This window comes from Stenella coeruleoalba (assembly GCF_951394435.1).
Source record: "Stenella coeruleoalba genome assembly, chromosome: 1".
Lineage (NCBI taxonomy): Eukaryota > Metazoa > Chordata > Mammalia > Artiodactyla > Delphinidae > Stenella > Stenella coeruleoalba.
In genome coordinates this window covers 90331194-90358873 of record NC_137169.1, presented here as the reverse complement: position 1 = coordinate 90358873, position 27680 = coordinate 90331194, and the positions used below count along the sequence as shown (strand labels likewise).

The window sequence follows — 27680 nt, the reverse complement described above, 5'->3', positions numbered from 1 at the left end:
TTCCCAATAACTTTTATATTTTTGTCCTAAGCTATCATAGCCTATGCTGTTATTATATTTGTGATAAAAGATTTTATAAAGTTCAAGCTAATTAACTAAAATGGATGACAACTATATTGCTTTTCTGACACGTTGATAACTTAAATATACTGTTAAGTCCTGTGATTTAATTTATGGCTTCAGAATTTACATCACATATGTTAATGGCTTTACAGAAAACAAATGGTATTGTATAACTATAGGAGCTAAAGAAGAAAAAGCAAGACACGACATATATATTAGTTAAAGGCAAGGACTTTGACGATATGGCTACAGATCTGGATTCATTTATATTGCAATTCTGTGATGTATTAACATTAGTTAATTACTCAAGCTCTTTGATGCTGATATTTCATGGAATTGCTTGAGACTTAAAATGGATACTATACATATAAATATATTATATATATATATATTGCTTAACATAGTGCATAGAGACACAATAAATTATAACTATTTTATTAAAATCTAAAATATGGCATTCATTCATTTAACTTTGTCCCCATTCCTGTAGGGAGACACCAAGCAGTTAAGAAAGCAGACAAAATATTGTACTGTCATGGAGCTTCCATTTTAAAAAAGATGGATTGATTTTAACTTGATTAAAAAAATCATCCTATAGTACAAGAGTTTTAGTGTTTCTCATCTACCCTTAAATATATAGCAACAACATAAAATCCATGTAGTATTGTACACAAGGTCATGGTCTTAGAAATATATCTGCTGATAATAATAATTACTGGAATAGTTTTGCCTTTGTAATCTACATTTTGTTTTGAAGAAATAAGACTATTTACTGAGAGAGAAAAAATGATTTGAGTGAAAGGCAAAATACTGCCATTAAAAAAAACAGGTTTTATAACAATTGTTTCATAATGTTAGATTACTTAACTGTATATGACTTTGCAGAGTGGTGAAGGGAATTGAATCTTTTAAATCCTGTAAATGAGATGCAATTAAATTCAGTTATAAAGTCCAGATTTTCAATTTAAAGGTTACCTTTATTTTTGTGTGTTGTTCCATAGTGATTTAAGTGAGACTTTCTTGTTAAGTGATTTAAGTGAGGCTTTCTAGTTAAATTCTGTACTATTCATGTATATGAATACAATGCTTTTTCTAAATACTTTCTAAGAATGGAAAAATCCTCCTACATCCAGCATCTAGGATTGCTGATATATCCTTGCCCTTTTAATTGTTTCTAAATTCTGGCTAATGACTTGACCAGTAAGCAATAATGGCTTAGGCTCTGAAGACTTGATAAAATTAATTATTCTAAGCAGAAAGCCAATTTTTCTCCCATTGAAGGGTCTACTTCTTGTAATAGTCATTCTTAGCATGTTCCAACCTTACCAATGATCAAATTAAATGAGATTTGAAATCCCCTGTGATTAAACACAGATTAATCTGTTGAATAAATAGTTACTGAAGTACAGTTGATTTACAATGTTGTATTAATTTCTACTGTACAGCCAAGTGATTTAGTTCATTCTTTTTCATATTCTTTTCCATTATGTTTTATCACAAGGTATTGAATATAGTTCCCTGTGAATTGGCACTTACTAACATCATTGCTGGAAATAGCCAATATTTGCTTTTTCAATGATATAAATCAATGTATATTGATTGTATATTGACCTATATTGTTTTCCTTTTTATTCTATAAGTTCCAGTTTATTGTGGTATGCAAAAACTAACTTGTTAATTTAAAAAGACACATTTAGGACTATTAAGCAGTATGAAAACTTGCATGTCTCTGACAGATGTTAAATTTGGTTTTCATCTATCTTTATATACCATTTCTTCTACATAATATGTTAAAAAGTATTCAGATGTTTGTTGCTTGAAAGCCAGTGACTCAAGTTAAGAATTTTATTGGCTGTATATCACTATGTACAAAGCCAGACTTTTCATTATTTTCAATTTTTAAGTGAAAAATATTCTTTTTCTCTATTTGATTAGGGACCACAAGGAAAACCAGGGCTCGGAGGACTCCCTGGTGCTGATGGGCCTCCTGTAAGTAATAATTACCTGGTCATTAAAATTTCTATATGTTATTTGCAAAAATAGATTTTACATGTGCTTTAGAAGTGATTGTAAGAATTCAGTAATAAAAGCAGTAGAGCCAATAATTAAACATTGATCTCTCTAAAATGCTATTTCATCATGCCACTTCCATATTGCAAACTCTTTAAGGAGCTCCCAGTGGGCTTTGGACCACCCTAGGCCAGAATCTCATATTTTCCTACCACTCACTTTTCTCTTAGCGTGCTTTACATTTTCTATTGCTATACCTTTTGTTATGTCCTTTTCTTTTCATAGAAAACACTTTTCCATTCTCTCTTCCTTTTCAAAGAACATGTTTCTTGAGAGTCCAGGTGAAATTCCTCACCTTTTGTAAGTTTCCTCAGACATCTTACATGAAAATTCCTCTGCCTTCAGGGATTCCCTACTTTTCTAGAAATATAGCAGTGTTTATTATATCTTATCACATAGTAATAAATAATGTAATTATGTAATCTCCACAGTTGTTATTTTTTTCTCTTCAAACTACTTACTCAGAGCTAGGGTACAAAAATTTTCATTCTGCAACTAGTTGTTTTCATTGAGTATATTTGTTGTGGAGCTGTATGTTTTTATGCAATATTTAGTGACTCTCGATAACTTGATTACAAACACCATTAGTGTTTATGATGTTGCAATATTTTAAAATATATATCCACGTATTTTAGTTGCTTTTTAAAGATGTGTGTATGATTATTTGATCAATATGCAAAATAGAAGTTAGATTGAAACACCTTTATGTAAGACTCTAAATGAGACTGGGGTTGAATTGTTGATGAATAATATGTGTTATGTGCTTTTCCCAAGCTCTCGCTCAAGTGTATTATGTAGTTGATGAAACTTATACCCATGCAATATAAACTTACTATGTTTCTTTCCAAATGCCTCAGTTTCTAGTGTTATTTAAAGCCATATACACTGATGCAAAATGTGCAATATATTTTGAAACATAAAGAGTAAAACCTCAACAGATGGGAAAAAAGGGAACAATTTCATAATATAAATTACCATTAATATTGCATCTCACCAGTCTATATTTTTAATAAATGTAGGGTCATCCTGGAAAAGAAGGCCAGTCTGGAGAAAAGGGTTCTCTGGTATGTTACAAAGTATCCATTTAAATATTGTCACCTTATCCCCTAGAGAAAATGCCTTACTTTGATCATTTCTACGATATATATATATGCGTGTCTGTGTGTGTGTGTGTGTGTATATATATATATATATATATATATATACATCATATTCTTCGATGATCATTTAGGGATATGAATATTGGAAACTAAGTGCCAGAAAATAGTTATTCACTACCTGTAATATGTCTTTACTCTCAAAAGAATTTTTGCTAGCATTTAGATATAAATCATGTTTCTATAGTTGCTTTTTATTTAGGGTATAAAAAAGATGTGTCTTAGATAACTTTTAATTTTGCATTGGCAATTTGATCAATTAGACTAGCATTCTCTGTTTTTCTAAAAATATTCTCATGATAAGAAATAAATCCACATTCTGCCTATGTAGTATATGTGGAGTAAATGACCATAAGTAATAATAATGAAATTGGACAAGAACTACTGAATATCATTAAAGTGTTTATGTCACTTGAATTTTATCTGTACTTATTACTTTCTGATAACCTTTACATAAGAGGAGACTAAATTGTAAGAGCAATGAATATCAAAATATCTAAATAAAATAACAAAATAAAAGCTTTCAATGTTAATACTATTTTGGATTACAGTAGCAGGGTAAGATCATTTTTATTTAGAGTAGCTAATTTTGGATTCTTATTAAAATAGTCAACATTACTATTGTATAATATATACTATTGTATATCATACATTATTTCCTTTAGGTAGACTAGTGAAATGAAGCCAGCCATGGAAAATATATAATTTTGATCATATTCTTGATGATGTGAATGCAATAAATTTTTTTAACATCCTTTATTGGAGTATAATTGCTTTACAATTGTGTGTTACTTTCTGCTGTATAACAAAGTGAATCAGTTATACATATACATACATATATCCCCATATCTCTTCCCTCTTGCATCTCCCTCCTTCCCAACCTCCCTATTCCAGCCCTCTAGGTGGTCACAAATCACCGAGCTGAACTCCCTGTGCTATGCAGCTGCTTCCCACTAGCTATCTATTTTACATTTGGTAGTGTATATATGTCCATACCACTCTCTCACTTTGTCCCAGCTTACCCTTCCCTCTCCCCATGTCCTCAAGTCCATTCTCTATGTCTGCATCTTTATTCCTGTCCTACCCCTAGGTTCTTCAGAACCTTTTTTTTTTTTTTTTTTTTTTTTTTTAGATTCCATATATATGTGTTAGCATATGGTATTTATTTTTCTCTTTCTGACTTACTTCACTCTGTATGACAGACTCTAGGTCCATCCACCGCACTACAAATAACTCAATTTATTTTCTTTTTATGGCTGAGTAATATTCCATTGTATATATGTGCCACATCTTCTTTATCCATTCATCTGTCGTTGGACACTTAGGTTGCTTCCATGTCCTGGCTATTGTAAATAGAGCTGCAATGAACGTTGTGGTACATGACTCTTTTTGAATTATGGTTTTCTCAGAGTGTATGCCCAGTAGTGGGATTGCTGGGTCATATGGTAGTTCTATTTTTAGTTTTTTAAGGAACCTCCATACTGTTCTCCATAGTGGCTGTATCAATTTACATTCCCACCAACAGTGCAAGAGGGTTCCCTTTTCTCCACACCCTCTCCAGCATTTATTGTTTGTAGATTTTTTTTATTATAGCCATTCTGACTGGTGTGAGGTGATACCTCATTGTAGTTTTGATTTGGAATGTAATAAATTTAATGCTAGTTTTTGGTTAGAAATTATTTATCCTTTTGGCTAGCCTATAATTGTTTATTGTAGACATTGAAGACATCAGATTTTTTCAGGCTTAGAAAATCAGTTATTAATTATATAATTACTTATATTATTTCACATATTCATAATATTTATCTTACTTTTTGCATGAATATATAAGTTTGGAGTAGGTAAGGCTCATCACATGATTTGTTCATGATATCTGACTTTAGACACAAATGATAAAGTACCAAAGAAATCTTAACCAGAAGTAGAAAAATACCATGTTCTTATAGATTATTTGGTAAAATTATGGTATGTTGTGAGTGAGGGGCACTTTCAGTGCATTATGTATTTAAATTGCAATGGGTCTTTTTCAGGGTCCTCCTGGTCCACAGGGTCCCATTGGCTACCCTGGTCCCCGAGGAGTAAAGGTAAATATTATTTTTTCCTACATTATTTAATTTCAATGTAAAATATTATAGTTATTTAATCCTTCTAATTTATTCCATAGGGAGCAGATGGTGTCAGAGGTCTCAAGGGCTCTAAAGGTGAAAAGGTAAAACATAATTTATTTAGGTGATTTTAATTGCTATATACCTATTGTATAAAAAATTTAAGTTTATTGAACAGATATTCCATTTCTCAAATATATTGAGTGATTACTTATGTACCAAACAATGCAAGTCTAATTTTGTACTCTATATCCTGGAAACTTTAGAAGTCTTATATCCTCAGGTGATGACTACATTATTTAAAAAAAAAAAAAAAAAGCTATGTCATAAACAGAATCAATCCTGCATCCCTTTTTTTCTTACATGTGTTTAACTTTTCTAAATTATAAGTTGGCCTTATGATTAGTTTGTTATGCTTGGATTAGATCCAGTTATATGTATAACAGAGGAATGTTTATTCCATTTTTTTCTCTACTAAAATCCCCAAATTTTATAAATTGAAATGAAGTGCAAAATATGAAAGTTAGAAGTAACATGAATCAACTGGGGGAACAGGAAGACTACATATGTGATACTGCATGCACAGCAAAAGCTTTAATAAGAAGGAAATTAAGATTAAAGCCAAGTAAAGGTGGCTGAAAGAATGTGCATTCTTTTAAAGAGTGCTGATAGTTTAATTTGATGAAGAAAACAAAATTGAGATTTTTTTCATGTAAGTGTTTAACATTAAATGTATAGCTCCCAAATCCTTCAATGATTGTGTTGAAATGGAATAACATTACTCAGAATCACTATTGCATTAATTCTTACTATATTTCATTTTATAAAACAAAGTTAAGTATAAAATGTTGGTAGATTTGGTGAGAAATATATGCAATACACATTTTGATTTCAAGGATAACTGTTTATTCCCACAATCATAATATTATCAAAAACACCTTGAATAGATTTGATATCAGTAAGGAATAGATAACAAGAAGGGATGGACTTATTATATACATTATATTTTATTTTTCTGAAAAGAATAAATAGGTTACATACTGAGGCACTGTCAAAGTATGCAACTATATTGACAATTCTACTGTGTGAAAAAATGTCATGCACTTAAATCAAAGCTACTTTGATTTGAATCCTAATTCATCTTGGTCATCACAGATGAACTTCAGGGTATAGTGTCTTACTGAGCTAGCACAATGGTAGTTTGGACAGTGTTGAACTTGTAATTACTTGCAAGTTGCCTATGCAAAAAAATATATTGTCTCAGTTTGGAATTTGGAATCTCAATTTTTATTGGTAATACATTTAAATATCAATTCAAATTGTTTCTCTGGAATTAGTGCCCACGAAGGATTTTTAGGGAGGGCAGTGTTTAAAGGAAAGGCATTTAATTGGTGTGGGAAAGTTGTGAACTTTTAGGAAAGGGGGGTAGTAGCAAATGACAAAGGAAAATAAAATTATAGATGATGAGATATATGAGGAAAAACCTACTCAGGAAAAAAATAAATATATATTGCTTATATGTAGGAAAACAATTTGAGATTATTGGTTATTTTGTTTTTCTGAGTATATATTATAATTGACCATTTATCTCATAAGAGATGAAGAAGGAAGTTGAAATTATTTTCTTTTATGAATAACAATATTAATTAATTAACCAAAGGTGAAATACCAAGTTAGAACCCTAACTAGAGTAAAATTCTCCATTGTTTAGACTCAGATTTGTTCCTTAGAACTTAAGCAACATAATCCAGTTAACCAAGTGGCACAGGTGAATTCCTTTTTTACATGTTTTCTAAAAATCTGTCTACTTTTAAAAAATGTTAATTCAGACTTGATAATTTAAGGACTGGAAATCTTAGTAGCTTGAAAGTGTTATTTGTTTTAAAAATGTCACTTATTGTAAGGATATTCTTAATAACTTGAGTCATCTAATGTATTTTTAAATTGCAAATGTATTGAAAACAAAGTTTTGACAGAAATATCATCTAGTCCACTATATGCTCTCTTAAAAAACAAATCTCTCCCGGACAAAATATCCTAAAAACTGTTACTGATTTTAGACATAGAGTGCAGTATTTTTTTAAACTAAACTTGGCAACTGTGTAATTGCCTTTCTCTCTAGGGAGAAAGTATTGAAGATACCAGTCAATAGGAAGTTAAGTGGTCATTTTCAGCTTTTACTCCTCTGCTATTGCACAATTGCATTCAGTGCAGAGAGAATCCTAATTCCACAAGGCTACTTTGTGGCCAGAAAGTTGAAAACATTATGCTTGTGTCAAAACTTTTAGACCTGTCAGAATTCTTATGTTTAGATAGGATATCAGATTGGATTCCTTTTCCAAGTCTAAGTCTCATATATCCATCATAACCTGATATTTTCTGGACCTTAGCATACCTTACCAAACTAGCACTGAGGCAAGGATGGTTCCAAATGTACATTCAATAAATGTTTATTAAATATCATGATTTTTGAGGGTCAAAATGTACTAGGCACTGGAGATTCAGAGGTTAATTAGGCATGATTCTTGGTTTTGACCATTTAATAGAAAGAAAGAGACCTATGATCTATTAAGTGCAGGATGTTATCTTATAATGCTAAATGTTCAGTGGGGCACACAGGACAAAGAGGTTAATTTTAAGGGGGAAATATTGAGGTCATGGAAAACTTCATAGCAGAATCATGAACTAAATCCTAAAAGAAGAGGAAAGTATCACCAGGTAGACAGAGAAGGAAAAGGATTTGCAGATGTGTGTGTATGTGTAAGTAGTTAACCAATGCAAGAATTACAAATGGAAATACAGGTAATTCAGTTTTTCTAAAATCAGTGTGTTGGATGGAAGTAGAGAGGAGATTTAAGACCAAAGATAAGACTATAGAGGTGAACAAAGCCTAGATCATGGTAGGAAGGAGAGGGGGGATGGCAGCTTATATTCATCATTAGCACTTTGGAACCATTGAAGTATTTTAAAGCAAAACTGACGTGATCAGTTTTATGTTTTGTAGAGCTCATTTGGTAGCAGGATGTGGAAGTGTAGGAACTAATCTTCTCAGCTCTGTTCTCAGACTTGGCCTGACATGCCTTTTTCTCAAACTCTGCAAGTCAATTAGTGCTATTGAATACATGAATGCTTATTCTCCAACTGCTAATTAAGGTACCAACTGCCCCCTCAAATCTCCAGATTCACTTCTTACCTCACCAGAACCAGCACCAGCACAGCACATCATCATCATTATCATCATCCTCATGTCTTTCTTCTCTAAACACCCATTCTATTCCACCTGTACCAAAATTAATACAAATTATTGGTAAAACAAAAACTTCAAATTACTCCACAATACTCTGAACAGAGTTATTGCTCAATTAATGCTATTGAATACATGAATGATTATTCCTTAGGAATTTAAATTTTTTCTTGAAATTAAGAGACAGGAAGGTTATTGATGAAGCTTATTTCTTAAAAGTCTGCATATAGTAAAAATGACAGGAAATATTTTCATAGTCAAAATTTCTCCTCTCTTTGCTAAAGGATACCCAGTTTTCAGCATCATTTGTTTGTGCATATGATGTGATGATAAGCAATCTCTATTTACACGTTAAGGATAATATTAATTTGCTTATTCTTCACCTGAAGAGAGATTGTAATTAGAGAACAAGTTGAGTCAGAAGACATTTACCTAAAGCACAGGAGACAAAATGAATGATATAAAATTCTTAGTTATATATCAGTAAATTAAAGACATTTTATTTGGTTGTCCAGAGTTCTTGTAATCCAAAGTTAATATAATTAATTAAATTTTTACTTTTTCTTTGTTCAAATAACATAGGATACATTTTGTTATAAGAAAATGGTTATTCCCCCCTATAAGATAGAGAAGATTCAATGGACACATTTGTGAAAACTTTTCTGTTAACTTAGAGGCATTAATTATGGGAAAATGGGAGGATACTGGGGATAAAGGGTTAAAATAGGGAAGAGGAGGTTTCACAACTAAGGTACTTATTTCTCAGAACAATTTTTCCTAATTACCAGTACTCATAATTTGCGTAGTCATATTTTAGATTCATAGAAACAATTGATTAAACACTTGTTTTATTACTTATACTTTTTAGGGTGAAGATGGTTTTCCAGGATTCAAAGGGGACATGGGTCTTAAAGGTGACAGAGTAAGTAGAAAGAAATTTGTACTAATACATACATTTGTGTGTTTCTTCTTATAATTAAATATTGCAAACACAGGATAAATAAAAATGTACTACCCGTGATATTTTTCACTTCCATTTTTATATGAAGATTAGGTGTTTAATTTTTGTAGAGATAATATAGTATCAGTTGTTTTGTAGATGTTATGTTAAATCTCTATATGTCCCAGAACATCCATAGTTTTATATATATATATAATATATATACATAATATATAGTATATTATATATATGGTATTATTGTTTACAGATATTTTCTAAAATGATGATCAAATTGTTTTACATAATTAATTCAATAGATTTGTTTTAAATTTTGTTCACATATAGTGAGCTATGCTGCCTGGAAACTCTATCTGCAACTTTTATGAATGTTCACTATATAGTTGTCTTGAATTTTTGAATGTAGAAATAGTACACTGTTTTTCTGTTAATGAGTACTTTGAAAACAAAATTGTGTCACCTAAAGTAAATTAAATTTTATTGGGAAGATTTATTTTATAACTAGTATAATAGTATCTAATAAATTTAAGCAAAAAAGGATACTATAGAATATTGATTTTCCTAAAATGCACAGAAAGCCTGTGTCCGGGATAGGGGCAATAACTTACACATTCCAGTTCCTAATACCTTAAATGCGAAAGCCAAGTTTAAAACAGAGACATTTTTCTTGTGTTCCAAACGGTGATTTCTAAAGTTGCTATCACCTGGGAGGAGCAATTATTTTCCCTATTACCCTGATAGGTTCTCAGGCTGGTGCCCTGTAAAATTAGACTGACACAAGACAGATGAACAAGAGAAAAGTAAACAGAAGTTTGCTAGCATATGTATCATGATTATACATGGGAACACTCAGTGACGAGTAACTAAATAGAGTGGTTACAACTGGGGCTTGTATAGCATTTTAGCAAAGGAACAATAAATTTTGAGCAGGGAAAGGACTTCGAGTTTCTAGTACTGTAAATTGTGGGAAGGCAGATATATGGGAAACTGATGGTATATAAAGGCTAGTTGTAAAGTTTGTTGCATAGGTAGATTCCACTGGTACCTGCTTCTGACTCTGGACTGGTAAGGGTCTAGTTATCACTACTGATTAATTTTTGTCCTTTCTAGTAGAGAGGGGAGGAAAGACACCTTTGCAAATTTGTGCCTTTCTTTTAAGCAAGTATGGGGTGGGTAGAGAACTTTTTTTGTATCCGCTTTTTTCAATTGCCTTCAGTTCAAAATAATCCTTATGCCACAGTGGCATATTTTGGTGTAGCATATTCAGCCAACCTACGGTGTCTAATTTTGATTCTTATTTTTTTTTCTCTCTCTCTTTCTGCAGCACAATGTATTAAAATTAATTTAATGTAGGGCTTCTGTAGTTTTTCAACTTTCAGACTGCATTGAGTAGTTTATTAATTGAAAGATTGATGAAATCAAATACTTTCAAGCCTCTTTGTCATATGTAATATGTGAGTAAACAAACCAAGAGTTGAAGAATATAAGTTTTTGATAGACTATAATTTCTGCCATTCAGTCTCCAAGATATTTTAAATTACAAGAACGTTGTTACTCTGTGTTTCAGGGGGAAGTTGGTCAAGTAGGTCCAAGAGGAGAAGATGGCCCTGAAGGCCCCAAAGGTCGAGCAGGTCCGACCGGAGACCCCGGTCCTGCTGGTCAAGCAGGAGAGAAGGTTAGGGAGCAACTTTAAATTCACAGGTCCTCTTGTAGATGATGCTTCACTGTGATTTTAGGGTGTTTTTAATCACCTGTGATGTAAATCTAGAGGGTTTTATTGAATTTCAATTTTTTGAATTTCAGTTTCATATCCATATTACTACTTAGAAGTATAATCGTGAGACGGGCACATTTATCCTCTTTCACTCTTCCTTATTTTCTAGTCCCTTCTGCTTCCATTGGCCATGTAGAATCAACCACTCTTAATGCTCTTCTATATTAAAAGTGCAGAATTTGAGCGTGATTAATGAAGGCTGAAAGAACCAATCAAAGATGGTTTGCTTATTATTTTTGAACAACTTGAATCATCTTTGGCCCTCAAACCAAAATGTCCTTTTTCCACTCTTACCACATTAACATATATTTTTACAGGATAAATGTTTTAAAAACTACTGATGTTCAGGCCAAACTTGAAAAGGTTTTAATTTTAATCTGGGGTTAACTCAAGCACCACTATGTTTTAAAATATCCCCAGATAATATTAATATTAATTGCTTTAAGAGCCACTGGGCTATATGCATAATGTCAAAAAATATTTGCAATCATTATACTTACATTTAGATAGGATATTAGGCAACATTAAAATTATACCTTCGTAGAATATTTAGTGATATTGTAAACGTCTTATAATGAACCTGAAGTTAAATTAAGACAAAACTAGAAATATCTATGACAAATGCTTTCCGATTATATACACTGAAGGAAAATATAAATAATAATTATCTCTAGGTGATATAAATCAAATGATTTCCATTTTTTTGTAAATATGACTATTCTCCAATTTTTATAGTGAGCATGCCATTATTCTATAAATATGGAAATTCCATGCTATGTAAGAAAATTGTCATCTCTGCCCCTTACCATCCTATCCCAGAAGGAAAATATATAAGGATTGTATAAGAATTGTGACTAGACAAATAAAAAATAATTTCCTCATGTCATTATGAGTCATCTGATATCGTAGTTCTTCTACAGTTTCATACTCTCAGTTGTGGCTTGTAAACTGATTAATAATGTCATTGTGTTTAGGCAACGGAGGGAAAAGATAGGATTGGGGAAATAAGGGCTTACAAGGCCTATGACCCTTCTACTTAAAGTGTTCACTTGCCAATAGTTAAGGATACTCTAGGACCTTCCTCTTTTCTCAACCCCACTATATTCTGTGTAAACGGTCCCACAAACTATTCTGAGGCATCAGGACTTTACCCCGCAGTGCTTCATCTTTCACCTTTCATTAGAATTTTCCCTTTTATTGAAGTTGCTTATCACCGCACTGAAAATACAAAGAAATTTTCTGTCTGGATTTATTTTTAAATGACTCTAAAATGAATGAACTTACATTCTAATGTAGTATTAACATAGACTACAAAAGTTTTCTGATAATAATTAGAGAATTTAATTAACCTTGAAATCAGTAGCATAAAACAAGCTGTGATAACTTACTCTATCCAAGGGGACATCATTATAAGTATGCTTCTTAAGGCTTGTTTGAATGTTTTCCATCTGAAGACTGCTTACCTATGCAGTGTTGATCATGAATCAGACAACTGTTTAGTTCAACCTATAATAACAAGGTCATAAACTATATTCCTAACTTCTTGCCTTGCTTCATCCAGTAAAATATTTATTTTTTCATAAAATCCTGCTCATCTATTAATGTTATATATATAGTAATTTGAACTTGTTTGTTTTTATTCTTATTTCATGTAAATGCACATGGGAAATAATGATACTGTGTGTCTGTTAATGTTTAAGACTTTGATAAATAATATTTTATATATGAAATGTACTTTCATAAGATCTTAAGGAAAATGTCACAGTAAAATTCCACAAACATATTTTATTCAATTCATTTATTTTAATTTTATTTTCTCTCTACTCATGTTTTTAATTCAATGCTTTGCACAAGGGGCCAATTTTGTTAGTTTAGCATTTTAAACCTCTTAGTATTTGTTATACAACTTTGGGCTTCACTGTAATTTATCAGGTTTCAGCACTATCAGATTGAGAGGTAATCTCATTGCACTGGAAGAAAATAGCTGCATATTCAAGTTCCCACCTGTAGGAATTAACACTCCACAAAAATCATTATTTAGCTATATCTCTCACCATTTGGTATTTATTAACCCAATTTATTCAGACATTTGAATAAAAGAAGAAACTTTGCTCGAAAATCAGGTTCAGGGCTTCCCTGGTGGCGCAGTGGTTGAGAGTCCACCTGCTGATGCAGGGGACACGGGTTCGTGCCCCGGTCCGGGAAGATCCCATATGCCATGGAGCTGCTGGGCCCGTGAGCCATGGCCGCTGAGCCTGCGTGTCCGGAGCCTGTGCTCTGCAACGGGAGAGGCCACAACAGTGAGAGGCCCGCGTACCGCAAAAAAAAAAAAAAAAATCAGGTTCAAATTTCTTAGTATAGTTATTTAAACTTTCCTTACTTAGCAAAAAAAATGTTAACTTATGATTGCTTGCTTTATATTTACAGTGAGAAATGAAATAATTTTATCAAATAGATTACCTTTAGTTGGAATGGTAAGATCTACATGCAGTTCTAACTACATCCATTAATTTTAAATAGTATTTAATGTTCATAAAAGTTAGATGATTTCTTAGCATATTCTTTAGCTCACAAACAGTCCTAGAATTCTTTTTACTCAGTGTTCTATGTCACTAAAGAAGGCACTGTCACTTAGACAACAGAGGTTAAGTTAGTGAACATTATAGCATTAGCAACATTTTTTTCCCTATTCAAATTAAGAAATATAATGAAAGTAAAGAATGGCAAAAACTTGCAAATCTTCCTTTCAAATGTGCAAATATGTGGTTCTAACTTCTAGAAAAATGACTAAAAGCATCATTTAAACTTAATTCATCTTAGAATTGATTATTATTATTATTATTTTAACTTTAGGGGAAACTTGGTGTTCCAGGATTACCAGGATATCCAGGAAGACAAGGTCCAAAGGTAAAATAATTAGCTTGATTTTTACAGTTTATCAGCCTTTTGTAGATACACTTAAAATTAATCATCTATGGTTACCTTTCAGTTTGTAATATAGAGATGATGAATCCTTAAAATATAATCTTATAAGGGAAAGTCAGAGGCAGTGTGGGCACCTGGAGTGCAGAGAGTTCAGAGATCTTAGGTGATTTTTGATTGGAGTATTTTAGAGACAGACTCATGAAAGGAAGGCACAGTCAGCCACTTCCTTGTAAGTGGAATAAGGACTATTCCACGGCAGTATATTAATATATATAGAAGCTTTAAGTAGATGACAGGTGATGGATAATAGCTTTTGATTTCCTTTCTGGTACCCTGAAGGTTTGAATGACCACATATTTTTTTTAAAGGAAGAATGACTCTTCTTTCATCCTCTTTATTTTCCCTCATTTCCACAGAACTTGTTTCCTAGGGCTACTGTAACAAATCACCACAAACTTGGTGACTTAAAACAATGGAAATTGACTTTGTTACAGTTCTAGAGGCCAGAAATCTAAAATCCAGGTGTCAGCAGGCCCATGCTCCCTCCAAAAGCCCTGTGGGAGAATCTGTCCTTACCCCTTCCATCTTCTGGTGGCCCCAGTCACTTTTTGGCTTGTGTGCAATCTCCAACACCTTCTCCACACGGATTTTTTTCTGTGTCTGTATCGTCTCTTCTTATAAAGACACTTGTCATTGGATTTAAAGACCACTTGGATAATTCAGGATATTCTCATTTCAAGATCCTTAATTTAATCACATCTACAAAGACCCCTTTTTCCAAATAAAGTAATATTTGCAGATTCTAGAACATTTGGATATTAGATATATCTTTTGCAGGGGCACCATTCAACCCGTGCACTCAATGCACTCAAATTCTACTTTTGACTATTTGAAATATACATATTTTAAGCAAAAAGAAGTTTTAAAAATACATGTTTACTTTGGTGTACTAATTTTCCTTGAGCTAATTATAAAACTTTGTTAAGGCTGCATTTGATGTATTGACTAGTTACATTAAACGGTTAAATGATTTAATATGTAAATTTTGGTTCTTAATATTAAGGTAATTATATGCACATGAGATTATCTATCTATTTATCTATTATTTATTTACCTATATCTTTGTCATCTATCTATCCCTGTTTGATCCATTCAGGCTAGACAGGTTTAGTATATAAGAATACATCCTGGGGGGTTTCCCTGGTGGCGCAGTGGTTGGAACTCTGCCTGCTGATGCAGGGGATACGGGCTCGTGCCCCGGTCCGGGAGGATCCCAAGTGCCGCGGAGCGGCTGGGCCTGTGAGCCATGGCCGCTGGGCCTGCGCATCCGGAGCCTGTGCTCCACAACGGGAGAGGCGGCGGCAGTGAGGGGCCCACGTGCCGCAAAAAAAAAAAAAAAAGGATACATCCTGGGCTTCCCTGGTGACGCAGTGGTTGAGAGCCCTCCTGGCAATTCAGGGGACACGGGTTCGTTCCCCGGTCCGGGAAGATCCCACATGCTGCGGAGCGGCTAGGCCCGTGAGCCATGGCCGCTGAGCCTGCGCGTCCAGAGCCTGTGCCCCGCAACGGGAGAGGCCACAACAGTGAGAGGCCCGCGTACTGCAAAAAAAAAAAAAAAAAAGAATACATCCTGGTTGGGGATAATAATCCCCAAATATATATTTATTAATGTTTCACAGATAAACAATGAGAGACAAAAATATCCTCCCTCCTAATGTGAACTGCATGAACTTGTGACTCATCATCATGTGGCAACGGTATTTTAGGCTTGCTATGTGGTTTTGTCCTATAATATTTCACTGAATTTCTAGAATATATTTCCTTGTATGCTAGGAGGTAATTGAGCCTTTCTAAAATAAGATTCATTTAATCTATGATTTTAAAATAATGCAAGCATCATTTATATGTTTCTGCCTGCATTTAGAACACTGATTAATAATTTTTACCTTTTAAATACTGTCTCTAATACATTGTCCTGTCACCTAGTTACCTGCCTTTCAAATGTCAAGCATTTTAACAAGTGCTTTGAGTAAAAGAAGATATTTACTTCATAACCCACAACTTTAAACTATTCGTAGATTATTTGGTAAATTTTGTATCTAATTACTAAATTGAATTGCAATGTGGTAGTGTTTAGATTTAAAAGTGGAAAACGTTTTTTACATGTTACATGAATGAGTACAATTTTCTATTAAGTGTTTATTTGACATTTTTATCTTTTTCTGTTTTTCCTAAGTCAATCCTCTATTCAATATTCATTGACTTATTTTTATTTACAAAATGGGCCAGAATGACTAGAGAGAAATATTTCTTCCTAGAGGAATCAAACATTTTATTTTTACCCTTTAACCTAAATGTCTGAAATTTTGGTCTTTATTTTTTTCTATTACTTTTCTTCATAACTTTTTTCTATGGTCAAAACCATTTATGTTTCTCAGTTCTAAAACAAAAAAATGATGGATGCATCAAAGATAGTTTCATATTTTTCCTATGTGGAAGCCAATGAATTTTGAATAGATTTAAGTCTTTTTTGTACTAAAAATGAAATTCGGCTGCCAATCCCTTTCAAGCAATTTAAGGACTATAATTAGGCAATATAATTTATCCAATATCTTACTAGTAATATAAACCATACTGAGTATTTAAAAGATGCACTGCCATATGCACTATAAAATGATAGCTATTTCAAAAAGTAAAATCTATTTTAAGGTAGGATTCATTTATATTTAAAACAATTTAACATAATTTTGAAATTTTCAGTTCACTGAAAGAGCCAATTTCACTATTAACCTTTGACTTTTTGGCCTTTTGTTGGCTGTTTATTTTTTCCATTTAAAAGCAGATAATGTCTTTTCATGGAAACTGTATATTTTGGTGATAATTTTTATGTGAGAAAAGAAGAAGAATATGCCCATATATTACAAACTGTTTAGTTGGTGGATTGGACATTTTTGTCTATTTCCCATAAATTTCTAAGAGCAGAAACCATGTAAGAAAATAAACTTATTAAACGTGAAATTGATGCATAAGAGCAATTTATTTGAATGGAGTCTCTATAAATGTGTTTGTGTTCCACTCAGGACAGATGAATATTTGTCCTCAAATTGAATTTGATAGAAGTGAATTACTTTCATATTGGATTATACTCACTTGTCAAATTCCTAGAGTAGTCACATAGTAATATTCTACCAGGTATAACTAACTGATTCTCTCTCGAGAAAGAGAAAAGGCTTTGAAAGCCCTTCAAAAAATGTCATTTGCAGACATTTTCCCCCATTGTGTGAGTATTACATGTCCTAAAAATTGTCCTCAGGTTGATCACATAGTGGTCTCTATAAGCATGAATTAGAATATATTGCTAAACAGGTCCTAAAATGAAGTTTAGCAGCTCATACTAAGTTTTGTCCATCAAATCCCGTAAGGCTTCATATAAAATTTTCCTGACTTGTGGAGGAAATATAAATTATAACATCCATTCTGTACGTTTCACCTGGGGAAATTGCAGGGTCCAGGAATGCAATGCCAGAGAGTCTGTCTCAGTATGTCTGCAGTGGGATTTGACAGTCCACACTTTTAGCAGTCACTCCAGATTATTCTGATACAGAGGAAGCATTTATCACTTGGAGAAAGATTACTTTAGGTTAGTTCAATCCAAGTGAGTGTAAACTGAAATAGACTCACAGGCATAGAAAATAAACTTATGGTTACCAAAGGTGAAACAGAGAGGGAGGGATAAATCAGGAGTTTGGGATTAAGAGATACACACTACTACATGTAAAATAGATAAACAAGGACCTACTGTATAGCACAGGGAACTATGTTCAATATCTTGTAAAAACCTGTAATGAAAAGAATCTGAATAAAGAATACAGATATACATATGTGTAACTGATTCACTTTATACCTGAAACTAATACAACATTGTAAATCAAAAACAAACAAACAAACAAAACAAAACACAAAGATGTATTCAAGTCAAAGAAGGCTGTTACATCTTCCTCAGTGCATGGGGAAGTGTGTAAAATCTGCATGTCTACTACTCTTTGCTAGACATTTAATCCATGCACTGGTTGGAACAGGAAAATAGTGAGTGTTTGGAAATCCCCCCAGCCAACCCCTCCCAGGGTTTCATAGTTATTGGTAAGTTGAGGAGCAAGGATTGAACCCTAATCTGCTCTATTTCGTGATACAATGACAAGGCAAACCAATTACAGTCATGTTCAAAGAAATTTCTCAGCAGATGAAAATCTGGACATAGGTACAAGGTAAAATAGGGGAATCGTATTCCATTTGTAAAATGTAGCTGTTTGTGGATTAAATTACATAATGCTTTTACAGTGCTTATTACATCTTTAAATAATCATTATTTATTGTTAGCTATCGTTATCATTTTTATACCTTGCTTTCCTTTATTCCGATTTCCTATAAATTTCAAAGTACCTGTAAGATGCAGATGATTGCTCTCATTTTATAGAAGAAAAAACTGTACTCATTATTATACTATAGTAATGTACCCAATTACTTAATTGAATGCATGACAAACATAAGTCTTGAATTTATGTCTTCAGAATCCCACAAACAGATTCTAATGCTGAACTGTCTGACTTAGAGTCTCAGTTAGATCTAACCACATTCAAACATCAAACAGAAAAGATGGAAGAAGATTTTTAGTCTTTATGATTTGACCCAGTTCTAAAGGTGTAAAATACTCAACTAAAAAGTGATAAGTATAAGAATACAATAATGTTAATTCAGGAAAAATATTTTATAAAATTCCTACTTTAATATTTGATTATTCATGCTTGTGAAAAATAAATTTTTTTTCAGAGTTGAAGCAAGTATGTAGAATTATAAGTCAAAAATTTTTAAATTTATTTTATATGAAATGCCCTTGAATTGCTGTTTACTAATATGAGAAATGATATATTTGATTAATTAATTTCCTTAAAAACTAAAATGTTTTATCAATTCATGTTTTCAATGCTTCCAGGATTTCAGGTGTCACTGTAAGTTCATTTTTAAATACATAAATGGAGGTTGTATGGTATCTTAAATTATATTTTTGATTTGAATGCTACCAGCTTGTAAGAATCATTGTGTTCCAAAAGACTTTCAGCTTGTGGCTAAAAATGTTAGTTACTGTACTCATTGTTTATTATTTTTATTTTTGTAGGGTTCCACTGGATTTCCTGGGTTTCCAGGTGCCAATGGAGAGAAAGGTGCCCGGGTATGATATACAAGTATATTGTTCTGGACTATCTAATGTAAATGTTCTTACATGAGTACCTATCTCTCAGCACCAGACTCACAATTTACTGTGATATACTGCGTATTGAAACTGTTTGAACTGTCTTTGGCAGGGTGTAGCTGGCAAACCAGGCCCTCGGGGTCAGCGTGGCCCAACGGTAAGTACCTTGATTTAAAATATGATTTTCATTTTTCATCTAACTCTCCTATTTTCTTCAAAAATAAAAACTGATCCTGTGCCTTTAGATCTGCTTGGAACTAGATCAATTTCATCTTTGCTCTTATGTGCAGGGTCCTCGAGGTTCAAGAGGTGCGAGAGGTCCCACTGGGAAACCTGGTCCAAAGGTATCATCAGCACTTGTTCCATTTGGGCTTTCCTGTAAGTTCCTCTTCCAGAGGATGGATGTTAACAGAAGGAATCTAAACTGACTTTTTCCGGTTTTTGTGTTGTTGTTGCCAGGGCACTTCAGGCGGTGATGGTCCTCCTGGCCCTCCTGGTGAAAGAGTAAGTACGATACAGTCATATCATATAAAGTAAATATTAGTATGTTGCAAATGTTTAAATTTCTGGGAAAAGTTACAGTTACGTGTTTCTGCAAATACATGTACACAGTCATCCATAAAATCTAGTCAGAGTTTTAAAAATTCCTATTCTTTAATTTACTTTCCTACAAAAAGCTTAATCAATTATGTGCTATTAATTTTGTTATAGAAATGAGAGAAATTATATGTCTAATTGGCCTATATCAACTTTTAAACAAAAATAATTGTTTTCTTTTAAATACACATGTAACACCTATGCCTTCTCCTCCACTCCTCTTGCTTTCCATACTGATACTCACTTTGTTCCTGGAGCTGGCAGCAGCTTTATGCTGGTAAAATGCAAGCTACCAGTAGCCATTAAGTCACAATCAATATACATTCAAATCAAGATAAAACATCTATTCCAGTAAATAGGAAAACTATTTAGTAATTTGATTTTCAATTGGTGTAAAGTAAAGCTAAATATACATAAGTAAGCATGCCTTTTATTTGTTTGTTTGGGCTTTTTTTGGCAAAATATAGCATTTTTTGTAGCCAGATATTTTAAAAGCTATCCTCTTGATAGTAAATTTATTAACTTTATTTTTTATTTAAGTATAAATAAATCCTAACCTAATTGTATTACTTAAGAAATTTTATTTATATTATGTTCCATTTTATATATATTCCTTTTAGGAATATAATTATCATGTTCTGGTCATATAAAGGATTATCTTTCACCATCCTTTTGCTGCGACCAATGTAGTCCTTGTAATAGGGTCTACTTTATGCCTTTTAAAGTTATGTAAATCTAAGTGTTGAATAATATAGTTAATTAAGCATCAAGTCAAGAGCAATATTATAAATGTATATTTGGATTTAATGTTAATGAGAATAATTATATAATAATGTTCTTTTCATCTTATCTACAAAAGAAGTTTGTACATGAGTAAAATGATAGTGACATCCTCAGAAATAAATACGTTTTAAATATAGAGATTAGCTAAAGGTATCCTCTATGGTCTTTTTGAGATAGTCACTTATTTTTTTCTTTTAATTTTGTATGTCTGTAGAGTCAGAACATTTATAGAATCAATTTTAAAAATAATTTTTCTTTTGGGGGGCTGTGGACTTGAAATATCCTCCATTTATGGATGTGTGTACCCAGTGTTGAAAGTAGATTATCTACAGGGTTCCTGATACATCCATGTTCTACTCATTTTTAATATGAATTCTAAATATTTACAGTGTTCTTCAGCTAAGACCATTGATGTGATGTGCAGTTTTGAGTAGTGAATAGTGCGGAAGATCATCCATTTTGCTTTTAAATTACCATAGACTATCTTGTTGTAATGCAATAGTTCTGCCATTATGTTAAAGAAGCTGTATTTTATATTGTTCTTTATCTGTGGAAATAAACTGCAACGTATAAAGATGTACCTTATAAGATATATTCTTAAATTTCCCCACTGCTTTTTCTCTTCAGGGTCCTCAAGGACCTCAAGGTCCAGTTGGATTCCCTGGACCAAAAGGCCCTCCTGTAAGTGTCATGGTTTTTCTTTCTCTTTCTTCATTTGACAGTGTTTTCAAATTTTGAAAGTCATAGCTTTTATATTAAATAATATCTAGGTACAAATATGAGTAAAAACTCCTATAAAAACAAAATTGTGCTTAATAATGCCAGAGTATGTATTTTCAGCTTATGAAGTTTATCAAATGTTTCTGAATCTAATTTAAATATATCTTACTAAATACTCCTTCAAAGTATATCAAAACTAGAACAACATGAATATTCTCTCAACTACTCTTCTACTGCAATGGGTTTTTTTTTGGTTTTCTTTTGTTTTGTTTTTTTTGTGGTACGTGGGCCTCTCACTGTTGTGGCCTCTCCCGTTGCGGAGCACAGGCTTCGGACACGCAGGCTCAGCGGCCATGGCTCACAGGCCCAGCCGCTCCACGGCATGTGGGATCTTCCCGGACCGGGGCACGAACCCATGCCCCCTCCACTGGCAGGCATACCCTCAACCACTGCGCCACCAGGGAAGCCCTGCAATGAATATTATTGCCAGCATTAAAAATCATTACTGAATCTTAAATATTTGGTATATCAATTTCTTTTTTAGCTTCCATTATCCAATGTATCCTTCTTCAAATGTCACTTCCTAAACATCCTCCAACATTCTGACATTACTTATATCACATTAAGTTCTATTTATTTGTATTTACTATTTTTGCCTCTATAATGTATTTTTCTTAGAAAATGTAATGATAACCCTTCCTGAATCATTTCCTTTTTATAAAATTTGTTTAGAACCACAGTCTGTAGAATATCTTCATCAAATATTTTCACAAAGTTAATTGAAATCTTTTACTTTCACACAAATATTTGTGGGAATATAGGACATGCTCAGTGCTCAGCTGCTTTTTTCTCTCTCTTTTTTTTGGCAACCTATTCATTTATTTATGAGTTAGAATCAACTTACTGTCTTAGTCCATACCGTCTGCTATAACAGAAAAGCACAGACTGTGTAGTGTATAAACAGTAGAATCTATTTGTTAGAGTTCTGAAGGCTGGAAGTCCAAGATCCTCATCCCAGAATGGTGAGGTGAAGACCCTCTTTCAGGTAGCAGACTTTTCACTGTCTACTCTCTGGAGCCTCTTTTATAAGTCACTAGTTCCATTCATTAAGGTTCCATGAAGGTGGCATAAGCACTGCCCAAAAGTCCCATCTACTAATAACATCACCTTCGAGGGTTAGGATTTCAACATCTGAATTTCAAGGGGACACAGACTTTCAAACCATAGCACCCACCTGTCTAAGGAAATTGTTCTCACAGTGTGGTCCCTGGACCAGAAGATCAGCAGCACTTGCAATTTGTTAGAAATGCAACGTCTTGTCTCCACCTCACTCACCTAATCAGAACTCTAGGAGAGGGGCCCAGTCTGTGTCTTAACGAACTCTCTAGGTCGTTCTGATGCATGCTAATGTTTGTGAACCACTGTTCTAGTCCAGAGTAGACAATGCTATTCAAACTTTAATGTGCATGTAAATCACGTTGGTATTTTGTTAAAAATGTAGATTTTAATTCAGTAGGTCTGGGATGGGTCTTGAGACTTGACGTTACTGGCAAATGTCTAGATGATGCCAATGCCAGTGGTCAATGGGCCGTACTTTGAATAGCAAAGTTCAAAAAAGTTTTGGCTGAGAATAAGACCAACATAGTTTGAATATTATCTATGCTGTAGGAAACTAAGTATAGTTAAAATTTGCAGTCAGTGATTTGAGAACCAAATGTTTTCTCAATGTAATAATACCAATAACTAACTCCTAATGGCAGTTTTACTCACATCCTGGTTATTTTCACTTAGTGGCACATTGATATAGATTTTTGGCTGAATATTTTAAACTGATTTTTGAACTGAATCTTTTTTTAAAACTTTTATTGGAGAATAGTTGATTTACAATGTTGTGTTAGTTTCAGGTGTACAGCAAAGTGAATCAGTTATACATATACATATATCCAATCTTTTTTAGATTCTTTTCCCATATAGACCATTACTGAGTATTGAGTAGAGTTCCCTGTGCTATATAGTAAGTGCTCATTAGTTATCTATTTTATGTATAGTAGTGTGTATATGTCAATGCCACTCTTCCAGTTTAATCCTCCCTCCTCCTTCTCCCCTGGTAACCATAAGTTTGTTTTCTACATCTGTTGAACTGAATCTTTTTGGCAAAACCACAACAACATGCACCTTGTGAGAGGAAGTTATGTGAGGATTTTTATATATTCCAATATTTCAAAAATTGTACATCCCAATGTTCTTATTTCTAATAATTATATATAATATAAATAATTATAGTTAGTCAAATATAGTCCAGTAACAATCTTGCATAAATGAACGATTCAGAAAATTATAAATTAAGATGTTATAAATTTAAATAAATGTTACAAATGATTATATTTTTAAACATGTTGAAAATCATTTATAAGTAAATAAATATATTCTCCAATTTTTTAAAATTAATTAATTAATTAATTTTTTGCTGCATTTGGTCTTCGTTGCTGCGTGCAGGCTTTCTCTAGTTGTGGCCAGCGGGGGCTACTTTTCATTGCGGTGCACGGGCTTCTCATTGCATTGGCTTCTCTTGTTGCAGAGCATGGGCAGTAGGTGTGAGGGCTTCAGTAGTTGTGGCTCACGGGCACTAGAGCGCAGGCTTGGTAGTTGTGGCGCACGGGCTTAGTTGCTCCACGGCATGTGGGATCTTCCCGGACCAGGATGGAACCCGTGTCCTCTGCATTGGCAGGCGGATTCTTAACCACTACGCCACCAGGGAACTCTTGTTCTCCAATATTTTTAAATTGAGTTTGAATAACCCCCTCTTTCTCTGATTACTTTCAAATGTAATTTTAGCTCACATATTTGAAAAATGAATTATTTATTGTGAAATACTGACTTAAATGCTGAAACTCTCTTACTTTCTAAAATAATTTTAGACACTGTTTAAAATATTATTTTTATCACTAACAGTCTTGCTCTAGTACAGCAAACATATCAAGAAAACTTTTTATCTATATTATTGTGTTATGAAAGGATTAATACAAATACCTAGTATTAAACAAAGGATAATATAGATACTGTCTGCATATAATATTGTTTGCTCACTATTTCAGTTTTGTTCCAAATGTAATATTAAGTCATGCAAAGTTGCACATACAGAGAAGTGAAAATACTGTTGCAAAAATGATTTTGCGCATAAGATTCTTTCATAAGTATTTTGAAGCCATGTGCATAGATCATTGTTTAGCAACATAAAATCCAGTGATATGTGTAACTTCAACATTATCATACCATTTATATTTGTACAAATTGTTAAGAAGTTTCTCTCATGTAATATAATTTTATTGTCAATAAAGCCATTTTTTCCTCAAACTTTTTCAGTCCATTCTGTCACATATCTTTCAACAAGTTTTGAGCCATTGATCATGCATGCATTTTGTCTCTAAGGAGTATTAGAAATATAATAAATGCCTACACTTGAGAAACATGTAGTCTGCTTGGACAGACATGACACTGTTAAGGAACATTGCTTTCACTGCTAAACAAAATGAGTTTTATACTCTATTTCTCTGACAAATGCAACATTAGTGCATGAAATAAGAGTACCTATCATTTCTCTGCTATGTAGTTGTATAACATATAGGAAAGAACTGTCTTCATTTCTTTGATATTTAGAAGGAGGGATTCAGGTAGAGAGATAGAACCAAGCTCCTCTTCCTTCAAATTAATTGATTCATTTTCATTGTAATCAGGAAATATATATATATATATATATATATATATATATATATATATACACACACACACACATACATATGTTAGATATATACATGAAAAATAAATGAAAAAATATATATATTCACACAGACACATGTGGAGTATGGATTAAGCACTTAGAATGTTCATGTTTAGAGTCTGTTAATTTCATGCCAGTGTCAGCATATAGTTATCCCAATTAAAAAAATTAATTTAGGTGATTAGGATTTATAACATGACTACTGTAAGATACATTCTATTTAGAGAAAAGTCAAAACTCAGTGCCAGTGTGAAGTGAAAAACATCTTAACATTTATAAGTGTCGTTTCACGGATTGCTTTGCTGTATATGCACCCTCCCCCCATTTAGATGAATTTGTTGTCACTACTCTTCACCAACAATATTAAAGGGGCAGTCTACTTTGATCAATAAAATTATTATATTTAAATTAACGCCATGCAATTATTTGGTAATTAATATGCTTATTTTATTGGATAGTAGTGTGAGGCCATTAAAATTACTTAGGATTGGGCTTCCCTGGTGGTGCAGTGGTTGAGAGTCCGCCTGCCGATGCAGGGAACATGGGTTCGTGCCCCGGTCCGGGAAGATCGCACATGCCGCGGAGCGGCTGCGCCCGTGAGCCATGGCCAAAAAAAAAAAAAATTACTTAGGATTAATCACTTAATATTAGGAATAAATACTTAAGAAAAATGATGATGGTATGAATTCTTTATATAGTCTATTTACACTGCTCCCATAGGATATCTAGGAAAGCCATTAAAAATCATGTTGCATTCATCCCATGTGACATTTTTTAGATGTAAGATCACTGTTTTAAAGAGTTATAATATTTTGCAATAAAAGTGTAATCTATACTTTTCACACCAGCAAATATAACAAGATATTTAACTTTTATATTTACAGATTTGCTAAAAAACATGTAAATGCCTTATACTGATTGCAAAACTCATCATTTGAGATACACTTAAGCGTGGTGGAAAAAAAAAACCTGACTCATGTTTATTATCCTTTAGCTGTCACCCTCTATAATTTTAGTTAAAACTTTTACTACTGCCCTCAATTAATGGCATATTTTTTCCCATATGTATCAAAATAGTGATAGAGCACAAGATTTGTTTTTCTTTACTATTTTGAAATACTGAACCTAGATGAGGTCCACTAGCAATCAACTGCTTATAGATGTGTCTCACCTCTAAACCAAGAACGATACACCTAATGCCTAATACATAGATATGTAATATATGTTTTTGAAAGAAGGGCTGGGTAGATGATATCCAAGAACATTTTGGGGAATTGGTTAAAAACATTCCAGCTTTGGTCCTTTGGGTGGATGGGAATAGAATCACTGAGATGATCCTGGAAAATATGAACAAATCACTGAGGAAGCTATGATCTTGTGAAATATCATAACAGGCTTTAATTAGAGCTGGTAATTTAACCAGTGTGTCAATAAAGATGCAATCAGGAAGCAGAGCTGGTACTAGTCACTGTTGGGAAGGCTTTCCACTGAAACATTATAACCAAGCTAGAAAAAGTCTTATTCCAGTGGGAAAAAAGCTATCTGTGAAAATGATCTTATTTTGAAATACCTTTTTTCAAACTCAATTTACAAAGAATTGATATTTGAAAATAGCTTTATGTAAATAATGTATTTTTAAATAAATAAGTAGGTTTATTCAAATAATTAACATACTGTGAGAGGTATACCTGTTATCGTTAAAAATGTTATTACAGTGATCATTTCTCTTCATTTATCCAGACATTCTCACCTAAGAATATCTCTGCCTATACTTATTATACATGTTTTGAAAATTGAACTTGGTGCTTAATGGTTTCTGAGTAGTATGAATAATCCATAATGCAGTCTAAAGAAGCAATCTATTTCTACTAAGTATCTAAAACATAAGAACCTTACAGAGTTGTTTACTTTAAGTACTTAAAGGCTTCATTTATTTTTTCAGTCATGACAAAGACAGCATCCTTTACTGAAAGTGATAACATAGTAGATGTGCTCTCCAGTGTTTAATAAACATTATGCTTCCAAGAGGGTATTTAAGAAAACCTGCTGGGAAAAATTTGCCCTGATGACTTCTAAAATTGAGTCTTGCACCTTGTTTCCTTTACTTGAAGCAACTGGGAAGTAAAATGCCATTGTTTATGTTTGTATTTCTTTCACATTCTTGTTAGTAAGAGCTCAGACCACCACTAGAGGACACTATCTATCTCTGGTATCCAAGTCTCAGTGCACAAGAAATTGTATTAGGAACACATCACCAA

The 27680-nt window shown here is 32.9% G+C and overlaps 1 protein-coding gene across 4 annotated transcripts in view; it reads left to right on the top strand.

Moving 5' to 3' along the window:
• The window catches only part of COL11A1 (collagen type XI alpha 1 chain), a 199622-nt gene that overhangs the window by 99370 nt on the left and 72572 nt on the right, over positions 1–27680 (top strand). For all 4 annotated transcript variants that reach the window (XM_079934210.1, XM_079934208.1, XM_079934211.1 and 1 more), the window contains 12 exons: positions 1999–2052; positions 3153–3197; positions 5321–5374; positions 5455–5499; positions 9508–9561; positions 11165–11272; positions 14225–14278; positions 19470–19523; positions 19657–19701; positions 19835–19888; positions 20004–20048; positions 21552–21605. In XM_079934210.1, coding sequence (XP_079790336.1) covers positions 1999–2052; positions 3153–3197; positions 5321–5374; positions 5455–5499; positions 9508–9561; positions 11165–11272; positions 14225–14278; positions 19470–19523; positions 19657–19701; positions 19835–19888; positions 20004–20048; positions 21552–21605 — 666 coding nt within the window. The remainder of the gene's footprint in view (positions 1–1998; positions 2053–3152; positions 3198–5320; positions 5375–5454; positions 5500–9507; positions 9562–11164; positions 11273–14224; positions 14279–19469; positions 19524–19656; positions 19702–19834; positions 19889–20003; positions 20049–21551; positions 21606–27680) is intronic.